The sequence below is a fragment of the Trachypithecus francoisi genome, unplaced genomic scaffold, assembly GCF_009764315.1.
Source record: "Trachypithecus francoisi isolate TF-2019V2 unplaced genomic scaffold, Tfra_2.0 Lachesis_group2, whole genome shotgun sequence".
NCBI lineage: Eukaryota > Metazoa > Chordata > Mammalia > Primates > Cercopithecidae > Trachypithecus > Trachypithecus francoisi.
Window position 1 is genome coordinate 75,319,192 of NW_022681465.1, and position 21,321 is coordinate 75,340,512.

At 36.9% G+C, this 21,321-nt stretch overlaps 1 protein-coding gene across 2 annotated transcripts in view; it reads left to right on the plus strand.

Moving 5' to 3' along the window:
* The window catches only part of C7 (complement C7), an 83,557-nt gene that overhangs the window by 19,729 nt on the left and 42,507 nt on the right, over positions 1 to 21,321 (plus strand). For both annotated transcript variants that reach the window (XM_033179449.1, XM_033179448.1), the window contains 6 exons: positions 880 to 935; positions 4,644 to 4,719; positions 8,253 to 8,394; positions 10,262 to 10,409; positions 11,495 to 11,633; positions 19,173 to 19,343. In XM_033179449.1, coding sequence (XP_033035340.1) covers positions 880 to 935; positions 4,644 to 4,719; positions 8,253 to 8,394; positions 10,262 to 10,409; positions 11,495 to 11,633; positions 19,173 to 19,343 — 732 coding nt within the window. The remainder of the gene's footprint in view (positions 1 to 879; positions 936 to 4,643; positions 4,720 to 8,252; positions 8,395 to 10,261; positions 10,410 to 11,494; positions 11,634 to 19,172; positions 19,344 to 21,321) is intronic.

Sequence of the window (21,321 nt, forward strand, 5' to 3'; positions counted from 1 at the left end):
TGCTAATCATTAGAGAAATGCAAATTAAAATCACATTGAGTTATCATCTCACACCCGTCAGAATGGCTATTATCAAAAAGACAAAAGGCAACAAGCGTTGGTATGGATGTGGAAAAAAGAGAATCCCTGTACACTTGTACACTTGGTAGGAATGTAAATTATTACAGCTATTATGGAAAACTGCATGGAGGTTTCTCATAAAACTTAAAACGATTGTCATATGATCTAGCAATTCTACTTTTGGGTGTTTACAAAAGTAAATGTTCATTGCAGCACTACTCGCAATAGCTGAGTTATAGAATCAACCTAAGTGTCCCTCAACAGATGAATGGATAAAGAAAATGTGGTGTGTGTACACAATGGAATAGTATTTAGCCTTAAAAAGGACGAAATTCTGTCATTTATGACAACATAGATGGAATTGGAAAACATTATGTTAAGTTAAATAAACCAGGCACAGAAAGACAAATAGCACATATTCTTACTTATATGATGTAAAACAATCGAACTTGTAGAAGCAAAGTAGAATGGTGGTTACAGAGACTGGGATAATAGGGCAATACAGGTCAAAGGGTACACAATCTCAGTTAGCAGAAATATATTTTGAATTCTATTGTACAGTGTGGTGAATGTAGTTAATATTGGTGTATCATACATTTCAAAATTGCGAAGAGTAAATTTCAAATATCTTTACTACAAAAAAAGTTAAATATTTTAGGTGATAGAGATGTTAACTGGCTTGATTAATTATTTCACATTGTATTTAGAAATCAAAATATCACTTTGTACCTCATAAATTTACACAATTATAAATTGTCAATTTGTAGTTATAAAAAGAAATGCAAACTAAAGTAATACTTTATTGTTTTTCTTCTCCAGGTGATAAGCTTATTCATTTTGGTGGAATTTATAGGAGAGTTCCAAATTTTTTCAAGGTGAGGACTTTTTGGGTTGTGTGTAAAAATCATTAAATTAAAAAAAAGTTTTAGAAATTCTTTAGTCTAATTTTGACATTGCAGTTTGAATCTGTGTATCCCTCTAACATATTTTCTCTTTCCATATTTTTATAAAAGACAATGATGACAAAAGTGTGTTTTAAAAATTATTCTTCTTTTACTTAATTTTTCTCCCTGTAAAATGGAAGACTAAAAGTATAAGTTTTTTGTACCAGTGCCATGGTTTTATCTGGAATGCAGATAATCACAGTGGACTTATATATCTTAGAGCAATATTTGGTCTTTAAATATAATCCTTGCAAAACGTCCTCTGGATTTTAAAGGTTGAGAGTTTTTTTTTTGTTGTTGTTGTTGTTGTTGTTTTTATTTATTTATTTATTTATTATACTTTAAGTTCTAGGGTACATGTGCATAACGTTTATATCATGTATAACTCCCCAATGCAATCCCTCCCTCCTCCCCCCTCCCCCTGATAGGCCCCAGTGTGTGATGTTCCCCTTCCCGAGTCCAAGTGATCTCATTGTTCAGTTCCCACCTATGAGTGAGAACATGCGGTGTTTGGTTTTCTCTTCTTGTGATAGTTTGCTAAGAATGATGGTTTCCAGCTGCATCCATGTCCCTACAAAGGACGCAGACTCATCCTTTTTGATGGCTGCATAGTATTCCACGGTGTATATGTGCCACATTTTCTTAATCCAGTCTGTCACAGATGGACATTTGGGTTGATTCCAAGTCTTTGCTATTGTGAATAGTGCCGCAATAAACATACGTGTGCATGTGTCTTTGTAGTAGAGTAATTTATAATCCTTTGGGTATATACCCAGTAGTGGGATGGCTGGGTCATATGGTACATCTAGTTCTAGATCCTTGAGGAATCGCCATACTGTTTTCCATAATGGTTGAACTAGTTTACAATCCCACCAACAGTGTAAAAGTGTTCCTATTTCTCCACATCCTCTCCAACATCTATTGTTTCCTGACTTCTTAATGATTGCCATTCTAACTGGTGTGAGATGGTATCTCATTGTGGTTTTGATTTGCATTTCTCTGATGGCGAGTGATGACGAGCATTTTTTCATGTGTCTGTTGGCTGTATGGATGTCTTCTTTTGAGAAATGTCTGTTCATATCCTTTCCCCACTTTTTGATGGGGTTGTTTGTTTTTTTCTTGTATATTTGTTTGAGTTCTTTGTAGATTCTGGATATTAGCCCTTTGTCAGATGAGTAGGTTGCAAAAATTTTCTCCCATTCTGTAGGTTGCCTGTTCACTCTGATGGTAGTTTCTTTTGCTGTGCAGAAGCTCTTTAGTTAATTAGATCCCATTTGTCAATTTTGGCTTTTGCTGCCGTTGCTTTTGGTGTTTTAGACATGAAGTCCTTGCCCATGCCTATGTCCTGAATGGTACTACCTAGATTTTCTTCTAGGGTTTTTATGGTATTAGGTCTAACATTTAAGTCTCTAATCCATCTTGAATTAATTTTCGTATAAGGGGTAAGGAAAGGATCCAGTTTCAGCTTTCTACTTATGGCTAGCCAATTTTCCCAGCACCATTTATTAAATAGGGAATCCTTTCCCCATTTCTTGTTTTTGTCAGGTTTTTTAAGAAAATAGTCTTGTCAGTTCTTGAGGCCTGGAGAAAAGCCAGCGTCGTTTATCCAAGGCTTTGTTATTCTCTCACAGTGTCAGATTGACAAGACAGAGCCAGGTCAGTTCACTTTATGGAACGATCAGAAAATGTGTCAGGGACTGTGCTAGGTACTGGGGACACCGCAAGGAGCAAGAAGGCACAGGGAACATGCTGGGTGATTCATATCTTGAGCCAGTTCATGGCAATATGAATGTGCTCAGGGCTCTGACAGAGGCCTGCTCAGGGTGATGCGGGAGCACAGCAGGAAGGTCAAGCAAACTTCCTCTCCTAAGCCTCCATGTTTGGGGAAGCCCTCTGCGTTTCCCCAGGACAGAGACTAGAAAAATAACAGTAAGTTCAGATTGTTCAAGGTTGTCAAAAGTATTCAGGTATTTTGATCATTGGTACCCTATGAAAACCACAGGTTGGCAAGATTGGCCCTGTGAAAGCAGCCGAGGCACACACTACAGAATGAGAGTCATTACTTTCAGAGTAACCTGACCCTCTTAAGACATGCAAGAATCATCTTGACTCAAGATATCGCCCAGCCAAGGAATGTGCTGGGAATCCAGAATTCAGGAATACTAGTTCCTTTATCCTTCGTAGAGCATCATTTTAGGCAAGGCTTCCTTAGTCTCTTAAAGCTGACTCGGGTAGTCTTTTCCATATGACACAGCCAGAATGTGAGCATTGTATGAGAATCAACTCTCCATTTTTACGTGTACTTTATTTTGGTGGAGCTGTTTAAGCTCAAATTGCCCTCCTTGGTTGTGTGCTTGAGAAATGGCCTAAATGAACAGGGGATGCATATAAATAAATTCCTGTCCATTCAGCCTCTGCCAATTTTTAGTTTTCCACTTCTCATGGGGACTTTTTATAGTTTCTTGTCTCTCAGTTAAGTGTTTCTGGATAACTCTTCAACTCATCATTCAGAATCTCTTCAAACGCCATAAAACCTTCCTCCCTTCAAAGGTCATAAAACATATTTACATATGTTTTCACCTACCCTCCCAACTCAAACTCTCCCTTATCTATATTCCCGTAACACATTATATTGAATGCATTTCTGTTCTGAAATCCATCAAATGAGATATATTGTACTATGATTATTTGTTTATACATCTGTGTCTCTGTCCTTTCTTCTATCAATAGTCAATGACCTACCTTTTTAAAAAAAATTAAATTAAATTTTATTTTTTATTTTTTATTTTTTTCTGAGATGGAGTCATGCTCTGTCACCCAGGCTGGAGTGCAGTGGTGCAGTCTCAGCTCACTGCAACCTCTGCCTCCCAGGTTCAAGCAATTCTCCTGTCTCATCTCCTAAGTAGCTGGGATTACAGGCATGCACTACAAAGCCCGGCTAATTTTTGTATTTTTAGTAGAGACAGGGTTTCACCATCATGGCCCAACTGGTCTGGAATTCCTGACCTCAAGTGATCTGCATGCCTTGGCCTCCCAAAGTGCTAGGATTACAGGCATGAGCAACCATGCCCGGCCAATGACCTACCTCTTTTATTATTTCTACAACTCTAGTGTCTTTAGAATCTGGCATATAATAGATTTTTTTTTTTTTTTGAGACGGAGCCTCCCTCTGTCACCCAGGCTGGAGTGCAGTGGTGCAATCTCTGCTCACTGCAGCATCTGCCTCCTGGGTTTCAGTGATTTCTCCTGCCTCATCCCTCTGGGTAGCTGGTATTACAGGCACGCGCCACCCTACCTGGCTAATTTTTTTTGTATTTTTAGTAGAGATGGGGTTTCACCATGTAGGCCAGCCTGGTCTTAAACTCCTGACCACAGGTGATCTGCCTGCCTCAGCCTCCCAAAGTGCTCAGATTACAGGTTTGAGCCACTGTGCCAGCATAATAGATGTTTAGTAAAAGTGTTAATCTCTAAGTCAGTGGGGCTCCCTCCATTTTTATGTATTTTAGGATACTTTTAGTGTCACTTAGGAAAAAATATTTGAGGCAACATTTAACTATTTTTGGCTGTTTTCACCATTCTTTGTGTTCCCTTGTATATCTTTCTACTTGCTTTATGATGGACAATTTGACACTGTGGCAGTGCCTCCTCTCCAGTCAACTGCCAGTGGGACTCCTATGCCCCTTGGTCAGAATGCAATGGCTGTACCAAGACTCAGGTAGGAACACGCAAAACTTTGTATTTGATTATTTATGTGCAGAAATATTTAGGCATGGCCAAAATGGTATTAACTTTTGAATGTTCATTAAATAGTGTCAATGTTTTTTGAAAACCATGTTAGTAATTTTGAGGGGAGAAAAGTATGATTTGTTTAATAATTAATATTGTAATAAAGTAACTTGTATATTCATTTTTCTTGAAGGACTTTTCTAGATCTTATCTTGGAGCTAGAAATGTAGATAGGCTAAAAGTTCAAGGCAATTTACTAACTCTTTAACTATGAGAGAAATAGGAACAACGTAGAACGAAATTTTTAGATAATTTAAAATGTTTTATATTCACTGAGTTCAACTTTTCTTCTCATCTCAAACACACACTAGCAAATAGCAAAATGGCTGCTTGATTTTACTTCACAAATAGCAAACAACCATGAAAAAAAATTTTGCGAAATGTCTTAAAGTTTAATTGCTAAATAATACAAGCACAATGTAGAAGTTAATCTGAGTATTATAAAAAGCTTCTAAAAATGTTTGTATTCCTTATAAAATGTTCATTGGAGAAAATACAGAAAGTTATAAAGAAATAAAGCATTATTCATAATTCTGCCTTTTTCTTTCTTTCTTTCTTTTTTTTTTTTTTGAGTCAGAGTCTCGCTCTGTCGCCTGGCTGGAGTGCAGTGGCGCAATGTCGGCTCACTGCAACCCCCGCCTCCCGGGTTCAAGTGATTATCCTGCCTCAGCCTCCCAAGTAGCTGGGTAGTCCCAGCCGCGTGCCGCTACACCCAGCTAATTTTTTGTATTTTTAGTAGAGACAGGGTTTCACCATCTTGGCCAGGATGGTCTCCATATCCTGACCTTGTGATCAGCCCCGCCTCGGCCTCCCAAAATGCTGGGATTATAGGCGTGAGCCACTGCACCCGGCCAATTCTACCATTTAGAAGAAACAAATTATATAACATCATTTGGTATTTATTCCCTCAGCTCTGTCTACTTTTTCTCTGTGTATGCTTATAATTTTAAAAAATGAGATTATTTTATCATAGCTTTGTATTCTGCTATTTTAATCTAACCTTATACTATCAGCAAAATAATTTATAACAGCAGTATTATGTTCCATGATATGAATATAGCCTTCTTATTTTTCCACTTCTTTATTGTTTGATTTATTTATTTTTTATTTTTTTATTGTTTGATATTTAAATTGTTTCCATTTTTGTTATAAAGAAAACTTTAATAAACATTTTGAATGTAGATATCTGTCCTCTTTTCCCACATTTTTCTGAAGATAGTCCTAGAAATAAAATGTTCATCTTAAAGTTTCTGAACATTTCAAGAGTTAAATATTCTAGAAATAGTCCAGTTTGGGTAAAAATATTTATTTAAAAATCACTTTTAATTAATAAAATAACAGAATCATACCATAGAAGATAATTATTATTTTGAAGCATCATCATTATCATCAGGTATTTATTTAGTACCTACATGGTGGTATTTTCAAAACAAATTGCCTGAATAAAGCATTTGGCTTCTAGCAACTATAATAAATAACAGCTCTGATTACAGGCAAACAGGTACATGAATAACAAGCAAAGGTCAAAGAAACATCAAACACGTTAAATATTTTTATCATTTAAAAAGAAGAAAGAACACTAAACAGAAGCAGAGAGATAGAGGGTGTTTTTTATACAAGCAATTTTTTTCTTTGATTGAAGGTGCAATGGATACATCCTAGATTATAAAAACAAAATTTTCATTCAGAGAGAGACAAGTGAAAATGAGAAAGGGCTTGTAGGGTCAGACTTTGACAGGTGAGAATGAGACTGTGGAGAGTGGCTGCCATCAAGGGCTCCCTGATAATACGGAGAAGAAAAACACTTTCTTATGCAAACAATGCCATCTGTGCTCTGGAACTTCACAAAGGAAACTGTTAAGTCACACATGAGCGGCATCTTCATCACTTACAAAGAGACTAAAAACGGTATCAAGAAACCTTACCGAGTTCCGTTCCCCACTCATATTCCTCTGTGGCTCCTTTGCTTAAACAAATGAAAGGCACTAGAGCCATGCTAGGGCTGTTGTGTACCTGCTCAGAGTTCAAATTACGCCACTGTGACCCCTCATGACAAGGAATTCCCAGTTCTAACCCAATTCAGGATGGATGAATAAGTTCGACATTGATATGTACAGCAGCTCTTCCCTGTTGATTTCACTCAAGGTTTAAATCCTCAGGACGCTCAGTTTTGGTTCCGTTTTTGTTTTGTTTCGTTTTGTTTAATGGAGAAGAGGTGAGTACAGGAAGAGGCCTGGAAGATGCTCACTGATTGCCACGGGTAGCTTTTTCTTTTTGTTTAAACGTTAGATGAGATATATGTCTTCATAGTGAATGAGGATTAAATAAACCTTAGTATGCATTAGTTGTAAGTTTCTCATTTAGTTTGATAATTTCTTCAGTTTTCCTATATTCTTTTCCCTCAAGAGGTTTGTATTTTACATATTCCTTTGTAGATGTAGCTTCATCTTTGGATTACTTAGGTTTCTGTTTTGTAAGTTTGACTTCCGTGTTCATGTACTTCTCTCTGAATTGTTTTGCTTGCCTTTCTTCCTAAAGAAGGCTTACAGTTTAGCTGAAAGGAATTGCCATTACTCTTCTGAAGGTTTCCCTAACTCTGCTTCATTTTAACCCTTTCCTAGTACCCTTATCCTCTCTCCAGAAAAAGTCATTTCACTTTCTCTAATGAACTCTTGGAACACAGATTTGGTAAATATATTAATCATTCTATGCTCTAATCTATTTGCTTATGTATCTACCCTCTAAGCTTTACTCAGGTTACTTTCTTTTATTTTTATTTTTATTTTTCTTTTTTTTTTTTTGAGACGGAGTCTCGCTCTGTCGCCCGGGCTGGAGTGCAGTGGCCGGATCTCAGCTGCTCCGCCTCCCGGGTTTACGCCTTTCTCCTGCCTCAGCCTCCCGAGTAGCTGGGACTACAGGTGCCCGCCACCTTGCCCGGCTAGTTTTCCTTGTATTTTTTAGTAGAGACGGGGTTTCACCGTGTTAGCCAGGATGGTCTCAATCTCCTGACCTCGTGATCTGCCCGCCTCGGCCTCCCAAAGTGCTGGGACTACAGGTTTGAGCCACCGCGCCCGGCCTTCTTTTTTTTTTTGAGACAGCATCTCACTTTGTCGCCCAGGCTGGAGTGCAGTGGTGTGATCTCGGCTCACTGCAATCAGGTTACTTTCTTAAAGATTCACTAACATGTTTTTTTTTTTTTTTCATTTAATCCTGAAAGTCAGTATATGCCTGGGAGCTCTCTATAAATAATAGTCAAAATGTTGCTGAACTCAAGGACAAGTACATCTGTGGATTCATTGATTTTGAGGTTTTATTTCTGTAGAACACCAGAACAATTTTCCAGACATTGTTTGTCTAATTGTGTTACTTTCCCTCAGATTTTATTACTCAGATAAAGGAAACTAGAGATATCTTTGAAAACAAACCAACCAACCAACCAACCACAGCCTGCTTTGTGTTTAGACTCGCAGGCGGTCAGTTGCTGTGTATGGGCAGTATGGGGGCCAACCTTGTGTTGGAAATGCTTTTGAAACACAGTCCTGTGAACCTACAAGAGGATGTCCAACAGAAGAGGGATGTGGAGAGCGTTTCAGGTGTTTTTCAGGTAATTTGTTTTCCATAGGCTCAGCATGCAGATTGTAAATTCAGATGTTATTTGGTGAACTTGCTCATTATATATTTGTTAAATTTTACTGAATTTATATTGACCTAAAATTAATTCCCCCAAATATCATCAGGATTTTTGTTGGTATGTTAATCACACACTCAGCTATCATTTTTTCAAATGCAAAGGGAAGTATCTGGTAATAAACATAGGAATGCTCTTTGTCTCTTTGAATGGAACTCTGGCTACTGACAGACCCAAATAGTTCTTGACAGTGTATTTTGAGTAAAGATGCAGAGTGAGTCTTGTACATGTATTGAGATTAGACAAAAACAATGTTACTGCCTAAATTATTGTATCTACAAGAAAAGCTACCCTAATGAACTGATTAAGGAGCAATACAGTTCTTTCTTATGCGTGGGGTAATTGAAACATAGTTTTGGCATTGAATATTATTTGACCAATACTCTATGTTGTATTTATGCAGTCAGATTAATGTAACAACATTTAGTAAACATTTATGATTCTTGTTTCAAGTAGTGGTGAGGGTTGTATATACAAGTGAAACACATGCCTCTTCCCTCACAAATGTTGAAGTTTTATGGGCAGAATAGTACATAAATAATCCCTGTGTTAGAAGTGCTCCTCAATGATACCTGTTGAATGCTTATTTTACTTTCAAAATCCAAATTAGATAACAAATCCTTCAGTAAGCCTGCCCTAAATCCCCAACTGATAGAAGTAATTAACCAATCACTTCCATATGTTCCTTATGCGTATTGTACCATCTGTCCTTTGGATTATTTGTTGGCCTGAATGTCTCTCATGGTGAACTGTGAACTCCTTGAAGACATGAATTATATTTCTTTCATGTTGGCTTCTGGAGTCCCTGGTACATAATACATTCTCAACAAATGTTTTCTGCATTGGATCGAGTGGCAGTATAGCAGGGTACATGTCCTATAAGGACAGCTGTGCACCAAACATCCTATGAGGACATGGAGAACATGCATCAGAGCCTGTGAGGCAGGGATAGCTTTCAAGAGGAGATAATGTTTAATTTGATTCTTGAAGGACAAGTAAGAGATAGGTAGAGAAAACCCTTCTAGGCAGAGAGAACTAACTAAGTGCAAGATCATTGGAGATAACAGAAAGCTTGGCCTTTTATTCATGCAGATAGTCCGGTATGACTAGGGTATAAGAAGCTAGTAGGAGAATGGCTGGAGATGATGCTGGGGAGATAGACCGGAACTGGATCATCTGGTACTCTCCAGTGCTTCCTTGGTACTCTAGATTTATTGCTATCATAACAATTATGATCTATGTCTTTGTAGTATTTTCTATTAGATTGTAAAGTATATGAAAAGTCTGGCAAAGGCCATTTTTACTCATATTTGTATCCCAGCCCCTATTGTGCTATAGAAATATTGAATTTTAACCTTTTGATAAAATTGTCCTGCTCTTAAAGCTTATAAATTTAAATTACCAGGAAAAGCTCAACTTCATCATCTTAGAATGACAGAAACAAACTGAAAGTTGAAGGTCAGGAAGTCAGTCTATCTTCCCAGTAGTTGGAATTATATACTTTAGACAAGCAGCTTGATGATTATGTGTGAGATCCTGAAATTCTGAATTCAGATCCTATTTTCAAATTTGTGTCTAATTGAGTTAATAACCATTTCTGTGTGCCACAAAATGGAGACAAAATAATCACTAGTCCTTTCCCGGACAGTCTGAGGATTTATCTCCCATTTATATTGGCGTATCAGTGCAGTGTTGCAGGTGGCAGGAAAAACCTTTTTGATCCTGGGTAGTGTTTCTCTTCTTCCCTCTTTTACATTTGCACATGGATTTTTCTTGTGTTCAGGTCAGTGCATCAGCAAATCGTTGGTCTGCAATGGGGATTCTGACTGTGATGAAGACAGTGCTGATGAAGACAGATGTGAGGACTCAGAAAGGAGACCTTCCTGTGATATCGATAAACCTCCTCCTAACATAGAACTTACTGGAAATGGGTAAGGTGCTGGGCAGTCTCCTGAGTACATCAACGAATTACAGTTTTAAATTTTGTTTTATTTTATGGTTTGGTAAGTCTAAGAACAAGTCTTCTAATAGGCAAGATTCTTCATTGGCTCGGAGCTCTTTGCCACATCCTGAGACAGTATTTTTGTTCACACATACATACCTATAGATACATGTGGTGAGATGTAGAGTGACCCATTGTCCTGGGATGGTCCTGATTTTAGCGCTGAAATTCTAATTCCGAGACACCCCTCAGGCCCAGGGAAACCTGGACAGTTGGTCACTTCATGGGGGTTGGAAGGGAGGGAGAGAGAGAGAGAGAGAGAGAGAGAGAGAGAAAAGACTGATTCAGTAATGTGGGACTATTCAAGAGAATGAAGAGATAATAGAATGAGAACAGGATGAGAAGAGAGACAGAAGCAAGTGTGTTGTAATACCCAGGCTGAATAGCAATTGTCTAAACTAGTCAAGAAACTTCGTTTCCAACTGAAGATCGGAAAATACTGTGTTTACCTTATCAAAGAGAATTCTGAAGAAGTTTTAAGGGTCATATGACTTGTTAAGGTTTCGAGACCTAAAAATAGCTTATTTTAGAGTGAAAGAAGTAATTTTTCTGAAATATTTTAAAATTTATTAACAGAGAAATAGGGTAAAATTATTTGAAAGAGTACACCATTCAGCATGCTAAGAGGCAATTACTTAAAATTTATTACAGAGAGCTCTCCCTCCTTAAGAGTAACCTTAATTGTATTGGTTTTATCTGCAGATTCAATTTAAAACAAGCTGTTGCCATAGATACAAAAGAGCCATGTGTTTCGCCAATATGTTCTTAGATGGAAAGAATGTTGGACTTTCCCAGCTATTAGTTTTAGTGATTATACCAAGCTGGGGAAGCTGGATAATGCATAGTATGCATTAGGATGCTGTGCTCTTCATTTGAGCTCTCTCAAAGAAGTATTTAACTGTAATGCATTTTAAGAATTTCTAGAGTTCTCTAATAAATTTTTTCCAACCAAGTGGTATTTCTGGTTTTTAATGGCTTTTTATCTCCTCCTTCTCCTCCTCCTCCTTTTAACAGTTACAATGAACTCACTGGCCAGTTTAGGAACAGAGTCATCAATACCAAAAGTTTTGGTGGTCAATGTAGAAAGGTGTTTAGTGGGGATGGAAAAGATTTCTACAGGCTGAGTGGAAATGTCCTCTCCCATACATTCCAGGTACTTATGACGCTATTGATTTCTAGTCTGGAATTGTCAGAGAGCATTATTTATATGATATTGACTTTTAGGTAGTTGTTGAGAATTTATAGTCTAATGTGTGGTCATTTTATAAATGTTTTATGTTGACTTAAAAAGTATACACAGTGTTTTTGCTTTGGGGTACAGGGCAATGATACTTTTAACATGTGTCATTCAAACTGACATATCCTTATACCTCATTTTCAGCTTCATGTTCTATATGGGCCCAAGACCTTATTGTCTGTGCCAGCGCAGACATTAAAACTTAAGGCCCCATCCATGACTGGTAATGATAGTCTCTTGACACTGCTACAGTGTCAGCTCACTTAAAATGCTTTTAGTTTAAAATTATGAACTATTTCATATATACAAACCAGTGTGGATAACATATATGTGTAATTTGAAGAAAACTGCCCTTATATGCCCACCATCTGCCTTAAGTGACTTAAAGGCACCTTTACACCCCTCTCTGATCACATCCCTCTCACTCCTCAGGCAACCACTGTCTTATATTTTGTATTAATTATCCTTGTTTTTTCTATACATGCTTATTCTTTATATGTCTTGGTCCCTAAATACAAATTTGTGATTTAGTTTTGCCTATATTTTCTATCTATTCTTCTGTTACTTTTTTCACTAAAAGTTATGGTTTTGAGATTTACTCATGCTATTGCAGGTGGCATTTTTATTGCCATTTCCAATTTTTTCCTATGAAAATGTCTTGAACATTCTTGTGCCTGAGTCCCATACAAATGAACTAGAGCTTCTCCAGGGCATACACCTGCAACTCAAATTGCTATCTCATAGGATATGTATGTATTAAATTTTACTAGGTAAAATATGCAGAATGGCTGGATCATTTCATTCCCCAGCAGTGGGGATGAGTGGCCTCCACTTCACATTCTTGCCAACAGTGATATTGTCTAACATTTTAATTCTGCTTATGATCGCAGATCTCCTCTGGCTCCAGGGTTCTGTTTCTCAAAAGCTATTTCTGTCATACACACCTAAATTCACTCATGAGTAGGTTTTGATCAATGCAAAACGTACTCATGCAAAACAGTTATGGCTTTAGGAAACTTTACAGAAGATTTAGAAGGAAGATAGAGGAGAGATTTTCTGTTGCAGTAATGCAAACATGTTGAAGCAATAGCAGTTGGCATCTTCTATCTTAAAACAATCTTCCACAGCCTTAGCACAATGAAATTTCTGGTCTTATTGGGTGTTAGCTCCTTTCTTGCTCTTGTCTTTCAAGATCTCCTCTCTCATTCCTTTTTCTTCCTTTGTCCTCAAACTCCAAAAATGTCTAATTCAGCTTTTAATATTGATTACTTCTAAATTTGTAAACCCAAACTACTTAAATGTTCAGACAAAAGGGCCTTTTGCTTACCCAAATTAACCTTCTCCAGAAAGCAGCTTTGATTATAAATAGCAAACATACCATCTTCCAATTTACCATAGAATAAGTTAGTTGCATTTAAGAGTTGTTGAGTAATATAAATGAAAAGTAAAACAGATCTGAAAAATAATTGTAGCTACCAGTTTTTGAATAGTGGCATTTGCATTATTGTAGGTGATTAGCATAGGTTTAATTCTCACAGAAGCTTTGGAAAGTAAACAATATCCTACTATTTTATATATGTAGAAACTGAGGCTCAGGAGGACTTCAGCTGACATAGTCAAAGTCACCAAATTAAAAAATTGTAGAGCTTAGATCTGGTCTGTCAGATTTCACAGACTTTTTTTTCATTACATTTTACTCACCCCATGCATTTCGTTTAATTTCTTTTTCAACTCTATTCAACATGGAAAATAACATGTATTACAATTTAACTTTTGGCCAGAAAGGAGAATGTAAGATAGGTGTAGACAGATAATTTTTTTCTCACTCTATTCCTTAGAGAATGTATTCCTAATTCTTTCATAATTATACTGTGGAGACTTGCATGTATATTTTTAAAAGGGTCAAATTTAGAAAGCTACAGAGCAGAGAAAATAACAAGAAAGAGCGTTTCTGACTTCGTTGGAAGGTAGACAGGCAGGAAGTCTGCATTTCTGAAGAAGAGGGATAATTTAATAACAACGTGATCCTGACATTCATTTTCCTCAGCAGAGCTTAGTCTTTAAATTGACATCTGAAATGCCTTCCCCATCACTGAATGTGAAGATGTTTGTCAGAGTAGAGGGAAACTATAGCCTGTTATAGAGTGAGGAACAGAGATGTTTTGAGGAGCCAGTCTGAGGGAAGTGAAGTGGAAGCAACAGGCAGTGAGTCAGTCATGCAAATGCTAAACCCAGGTGTGGATACAGAGGTGGTGAATGTCCTCCATGGTTCAAACAAATTCATTTCGGGTCCACTGGGTATTCAGCCCTCTTTGAGGTGGAAAGTGACTTTTGACTTATTGGAACATAAATATTAGTAAATAAACGTAGAATAAACAAACATAATTAAACATAGAATAAATAAACATAAAACAATTGGCCATTCTCTCTTATAATCCGTGTTTTGGTTTCTAGCATTACGGTTTATCCAGGGCAAACCCAATTTCTTATTGAGTAAGCTACTTAACTTTGATCCTGTGCACATTTTTTGTCTACTTATATTTTTTATACAAGGAAGTCATTTGTGGCTTGGGAAGGTTTCCCTCTGCCTAGTTCAGCCTGAGAGATGGCAGAAAGACTGTTGTGTTTATTCTCAGTGTGGGATGAGTTGCAGAAGGGAATGAATTATGATCAAGGTGGAGAAACTTCATGGCTTCTTCTGTGTTTAGTCTTGAATATACTTCATTTTATATTTTGAAGAGAAATCCTAAGTGCATATCAAATGAAAAACAAAAACAAATTCTAAAGCCAATTTTAATGAATGCTACATTATCTAAGCCTTTGCTTCCTCTATTGGTATGAGGACTAGATACCTGAGATTTCTAAGTCTACCTTGTTAGCTAGGAATAATTTAAATGATAGTTAAAAATATCTCCCATGTAAGAACCCTTTATATACTAAGCACTGTTCCAAGAGCTTTACATGGATCTGTTTTCCTTATAATAACCTAAGGAGGAAGGTACTGGTATCTCATTTTTCAAATGAGAAAACAGAGGCAAAAAAGCTAAATAGCTTATCCACAGTATAGAAGATGACAAAGGTGGGTTTTGAACTTTAGAAGTCTGGCTCCAAATCCCCTCTTAGCAGACATTATACTTATAAGCATTTTATAGAGTATGTGTATGTATGTATGTACGGTGAATATCTCTATCTATATGTATATCGTGTCTCATTCTATATGTGGGTGGAGAGAGAGAAAATGAAAAAACAGGAGGGCAAGAGGAACATTCTTTTTTTTTTTTTTTTTTTTGAGAGGGAGTCATTTGCCCAGGCTGGAGTGCAGTCCTGTGATCTTGGCTCACTGCAACCTCTGCCTCTTGTGTTCAAGCGATTCTCATGCCTCAGCCTCGCGAGTAGCTGGGATTACAGGCGTGTATTACCATGCCTGGCTAATTTTTGTATTTTTAGTAGATACAGGGTTTCGCCATGTCAGTCAGTCTGGTTTTGAACTCCTGTCCTCAAGTGATCCACCCGTCTTGGCCTCCCAAAGTGCTGGGATTACAAGCATGAGCCACTGACCCTGGCCCGAGGAGCACTTTTGAATAACTGAATGAAGTTCAAACTGGCTGGATTACAGAGTGAAGTGTGAAAGTTGTAAGAAATGAGGTTATAAGTGATCAGGAAAGTAAATAAAAAAGACTTTTTTTCTGGTTAGTTAAGGAGTTTGGATTAAAAAAGTCATTAGAGAGTTTAAGAAGGGTTGCTACTCATATGAACAGTGGAGAATAGATTGGAAGGTGGCTGAATGGGGGAAAGAAACCTGGTTAGAAAACTGTTGTAATAATCCCTGAGGGATATAATAGCGGCCTGAGAAAACTTGGTGAGTTGCTGAATGCGGGGTCTGATGGAGAATGAGCAGTCTGGGATATGAATGGGTTTCTGGGTTTCTGACTTGGACCAATGGCCAGACGAAAATACAACCCTCTGAGATGGGTAAAGATTCATTTGCAGGGAGAAGACAAATTCAGTTTAGGTATCTAAAGTATGTCCAAGTGCTCAGGAGAAAGTGTTTGAGCTGGAAATATACATTTGGTGATTATTAGTATAAGAATGGTAGTTGAAGGCACAGAGCAGAGAACACTGTTGCTCTTGGAATCAGCATAGAGGAGTAATAGAAGGAGATGCGTAGAGGAGTCTTAGAAGGAACAGCCACAGAGAAAAAAAGAAAACTAGAAAGCCAACAGAAGAGAGTATTTCTGATAGGAGAGAGTGGTCAGCAGTGCCAAATATTGTTGGGAGAAGTGTTCACTGTCTGGTGAAATAAGGAAGGTGCCAGCAGCATTGTTGGAAGTCAGACCATTGTAGGTGGAAGAGTGAATGGGAGGTGAAGAATTTAAGATAATTAATTATAGTCAACTCATTTAAAGTATTGAGATGGGAAAGTAGGAAAGTAGGAAAGAAGGAATATATAGTAACAGGTAAAGCCTTTCTTATTTTAGTTGGTTGTGTTAGAATACATATAAGTTTTGACAGAAAGGAGCAAGTAGAGCAAGAAAAATGGAAGCTGTCGGAGAGGGAACGATCAATCCGTGTAATCCACCCTTTGAAGAGGTCAGAGAGAATGCAATACAGAGAAGAGACAGAAAATTTAGCCCCAGACAAGGGGAGGGACACCTATGCAGAAAAAGAAGGAAAGAAAAGTTAATAAGTTTGTGGATTTGTTAGCCAGCAGTTTAAGGGGTCTCTGAAGATGAGAGTTTTTGTAAAGAAAGAGTTAAAATCATCTTCTGAGAGTGAAGGAAGTGGCTGTAGAATTGGGAAACTGAATTTTGAAAAATTTTCAAAATTTTGCAGAATATAAAAATAGGTAATATAAAAATAGAGAATGGGAGAAGGAGAGAACTAACTAGAGAAATAAAGTATTGTTGGATGGTATTGAGGATTCTACTGAAGTTGAAAAGCACAAATGGATTTGTAGTGGCACCAATCTGTACAGTTGTGCGATTTTTTTTTTTTTAGACGAAGTCTTGCTATGTCACCAGGCTGGAGTGCAGTGGCTCAATCTCGGCTCCCTGCAATCTCCCCTTCCTGGGTTCAAGCGATTCTCCTGCCTCAGCTTCCCGAGTAGCTGGGGTTACAGGCATGTGCTACCATGACCAGCTAATTTTTGTATTTTTAGTAGAGATGGGGTTTCACCATGTTGGCCAGGATGGTCTCCATCTCCTGACCTTGTGATCTGCCCACCTCGCCCTCCCAAAGTGCCGGGATTACAGGCATGAGCCACCGCGCCCAGACAGTTGTGCGATTTTCTGGAGTAGTGCTAAAATGCTTGACTTAGCCATCCTGGGCGGGGTTTTTGCCAGGGAAACATGATAGCAGGTCATCTAGGTAAGGAAGTTAAATCCATTGGCAAGAGAATGGTTGAAGTCATGAGCCAAGAAGCCTAAGCTGAAAGAGGAAGGAAGTGAAAAAACTTAAAAGTACTGAGAGCGAGAAAGGGGGAGAATAAGTGGAAGAACGTGTTTCTATAATGTTAAATAATAGATGTGGCAATAATAAAATGAGAGTTAAAAGAATAAGAGATGTTGGAATATAGGATGGTTGAATTTGGGATTTCAGAGGAAGAATCAGTCTTGGAGAATTCAGGATCTAAGCTGGAAGAAGGAGGGTATTAATTAAGGAAAATTAAATAAGACCACATCACTTTGAGAAAGATGATTCCTGCAGCTATGTGTAAGTAGATAGGAGTGAGAAGATGCTAAACTAAAGGGAGGCTTATTTGTATTTGAATTGTGGCTATGAAGATAAGAGGAAATAGGCTTTTTTTTTTTTTTTTTTTTGCATTGAAAGGGATATATTTAACTTTTCTTTCTCCGAAGAGATAATAAACTAATTTTTTAAGTCAAGAATGTATATGTGTGTATGTGTATATACGTATATATATGTGTATACACACACACACACACACACACACACACACACATATATATTCTCCCAGCCCAAGCTGAATTTTTGCATCTAACTTTTAAACAAATCAGTTTCATAATGTAATGGAAATAATGCTCTAATAAAAGATTTGCTTAAATCTATCTTCTTATCTTTTCAGCATGCATATCTAATACTCCATAGGGGGTAGTGATAACAGTCATATTACATTTTCTGGCATTTTGGTGTATTTCTTTCTTGTATTTTTTGACTAGCCATATACTTGCATGATTGTAGTTAATAGCATTTTCACACTTATACCTGTTTTCTTATTTAATGTGACAACATGAATATTTTGCCTTCACAAGCATTGTTTAGTATGACTGTGTAATATTGTCATTTTCTTTCCTTTCAGTTTTCAAAAAAGTGTATCATTTCCATCAGTTCAATTTTCTCTGTCCTTATGTTTTGATCTCAAACACAGAGGTATATATATATGTATAAATAATAAAAACACAAATGCTTGCGGAAGGAGAGTTCCTAATTTGAATATTTATATGGAACAAACACAGTGAGAGGGAGTCTTTTTGCTTGTTTTGTTTTATTCCCACAGGGACTGACATTTTTAGCAAATTAGTTGTCTATAATTTTACCAAATCAAGAGATTTTTACATAAAGAGTCAAATTTATCCCTTGGAAAAAAACAGACAATTTGTCAATACTAGAACCTGTAGTTACATCTAGTGACTGTCTAGTGGATTTGAGTGTTGTGTGTCTCTTTTAGACAGGGTGTGTGTTCACTTTTTCATCACCATGCTGTCCACTGGAGGTTTCCAACATTGATATTACTTGCCAGGGATGTGGGCATTTAATTTTGACACTTGATCTAAAGTAAAATAAAGGATAAATGAATGATGTCTCTTCAATAAAAGGTGAAGCTGTCACTTCTCATTTAGCTACATATGACTAACTTATTGTCTACTTTAAAATTCTTTTGGGGTGGCCCTTTCTTCTATCTAACAAAGAAAAAAATGTAATTTTAGCATTTATCCAAGTGAAACAGAATTAGAAAATTAAATCCACTACAGATCACATACAACATTCCAAAACAAAGTCCAAAAGAGCTAATTGTTTTGTATCACCTGTTTGCATCTCTGTTCCCCTTTATTAGATGAAAAATCAAGAACCAAATTCTTTCTAGCTCTCTGTCAGTGTAACTTTTGTTAATTTGCTCACTTCTGGGCCAAATGTTGACATTCCAAAAGGAACACAGAAGTTGTTTGTACCTAAACATGTTTTGTGAATCGCTTGGGATTGCCATTGTTGGTACCATGTGTCCTGCTTAATAAAAAATAATCATAGAATGAACTCTTTCCTTATAATCATACAGGTCTAGTCTTAATGAGAGTCACAATTGCTCTGTGCCAATGAAGAGCTTTTCTCTTTGGTAAGATTGCATGAAGAAAGTACCCATGATAAAGCATACAAAAGTATCTTGGGTATCTCCAAGCCTTAATTTAGTCATAGCAAAATTTTTCATTTTCTTTGTAGGTGAAAATAAATAATGACTTTAATTATGAATTTTACAATAGTACTTGGTCTTATGTAAAACATACGTCGGCAGAACATACATCATCTAGTCGGAAGCGCTCCTTTTTTAGATCTTCATCATCTTCTTCACGCAGTTATTCTTCACAGACCAATGAAATCCATAAAGGAAAGGTTAGTATAAAATGTCAGCTAACTTTTCTGTGTTTTCCTGTTTTTAAGTATTGCTTACATTAATAAACTTGTATTTATCAAAAGGATCAGCTTTCATATTAAAATTAGTAATAGTAATAGCATTTCCTTTAAGAGACAATGTAATATCTGTCTCTAAAAGGTACAATATTGTCTCATTAAATCTCTTTGATAATATATTTATTTATACTGGCCAGGCACAGTGGCTCACGCCTATAATCCCAGCACTTTGGGAGCCCAAGGTGAGTAGATTGCTTGAGCTTGAGCTCAGGAATTGGGGCCAACCTGGGCAACATGCAAGACCCTGTCTCTATAAAAATACAAAAATTAGCTGAGCATTGTGGTGCACGACTGTAGTCCCAGCTACTCAGGAGGCTGAGGTGGAAGGATCACTTGAGCCTTGGAGGGAGAGGATTCAGTGAGCCAATATCACGTCACTGCACTCAGCCTGGGCAACGAAGTGAGACCCTGTCTCAAAAAAAAAAATACACACACACATATATATGTATATTTATTTATAGTTTTAAACTTCTCATTAAAAGTATTTGTTTTCATTTGAAGATGTTTACAAAGCCCTTATTACCTTGAAATCTTCTATTTTAAATGATCTTAAATGTCTTAAATTTGTGATTACTGGTAATACTATTTTAAGTGTCATATACAATTTTAAAAAATATAATTAATGCTTATATATGCTTCTTAAATGCAAATGCTAGAGTCCTTTTAGAAGGTGCATGAAGATAAAAGAGTTTAAAAACACTTTACTAAAGATAAAAGACTTTAAAAATACTTTATTACTTTTGAGATAACAACATTTTTATCTAAGAAGGTTAAAAGACTTATTTTTAAATACTTCATTGTTTTGAAATACCAAAACTTTCCTCTGGAGAAACCTGAATAGTAGAGATGGACTGTACTAATTGACATATAGTTATGGCTGAATAACTTTTTAGGCTGATCATTATTCACAATCTGAACATTTCATCTCATTCTTAAAGTTAGTAACTTGAATAATAAATCACTTAGGAAAATATAAGGAATATTGATTTTATTTGTTTTATGACTAAGAAGCTGACTATGGAACTATGAGTTGTAAAAATATTTACTGTCTCCACATTATATTGTTCACACAGTGGGGATTTGGCAAAAGTAGATCTGTGATCTGTCTTGGATGTAATGAAAAGATGCTTAGAAAGTGTTTAAAAGACCTCATTATAAAGTAGCTTAACCTGCAAATATGCTAGCATGGGAGATAAAAGATACCTACAAGTCATTGTCAAAATGTGGACCATAGGGACACATTATTTTATATACTTATATTTATCAGTTGATGGATTCATTCTCTTTTTCTAGTTGAAGAAGGCATAGCAACTTGGTCTTGGGATTTTGGAGGTTATATAAGAAATTACTATATAATTTCTTCACCTGTAATATCAGCATTTTGGGAGACTGAGGCAAGCAGATCACTTGAGGTCAGGAGTTCAAGACCAGCCTGGCCAACATGATGAAACCCTACCTCTACTAAAAATACAAAAATTATTTGGGCATGGTGACGCACACCTGTAATCCAAGTTACTCGAGTGGCTGAGGCAGGACAAAGCTGAATTCTTCTAAATTAATTCTGAACCCTGAATTAATGCTTTGTTGATTTCATATTGAGAGAAGGGTCCTCACTATCTGTCCAGATGTAGGAGGGGATGGTGGTGGCTTAACATGGCGTTACTCTGATTTTTCTTTCTTTTTTCTTTTTTTTTGATATGGAGTCTCACTCTGTTACCCAGGCTGGAGTGCAGTGGTGTGATCATGGCTCACTGCAATCACTGCCTCCTGGGTTCAAGTGATTTTTCTACCTTAGCCACTTGAGCAGCTGGGATTACAAGCGTACACCACCATGGCATGATAGTTTTTGTATTATTAGTAGAGACAGAGTTTCATCACGTTGACCAGACTGGTCTCAAGT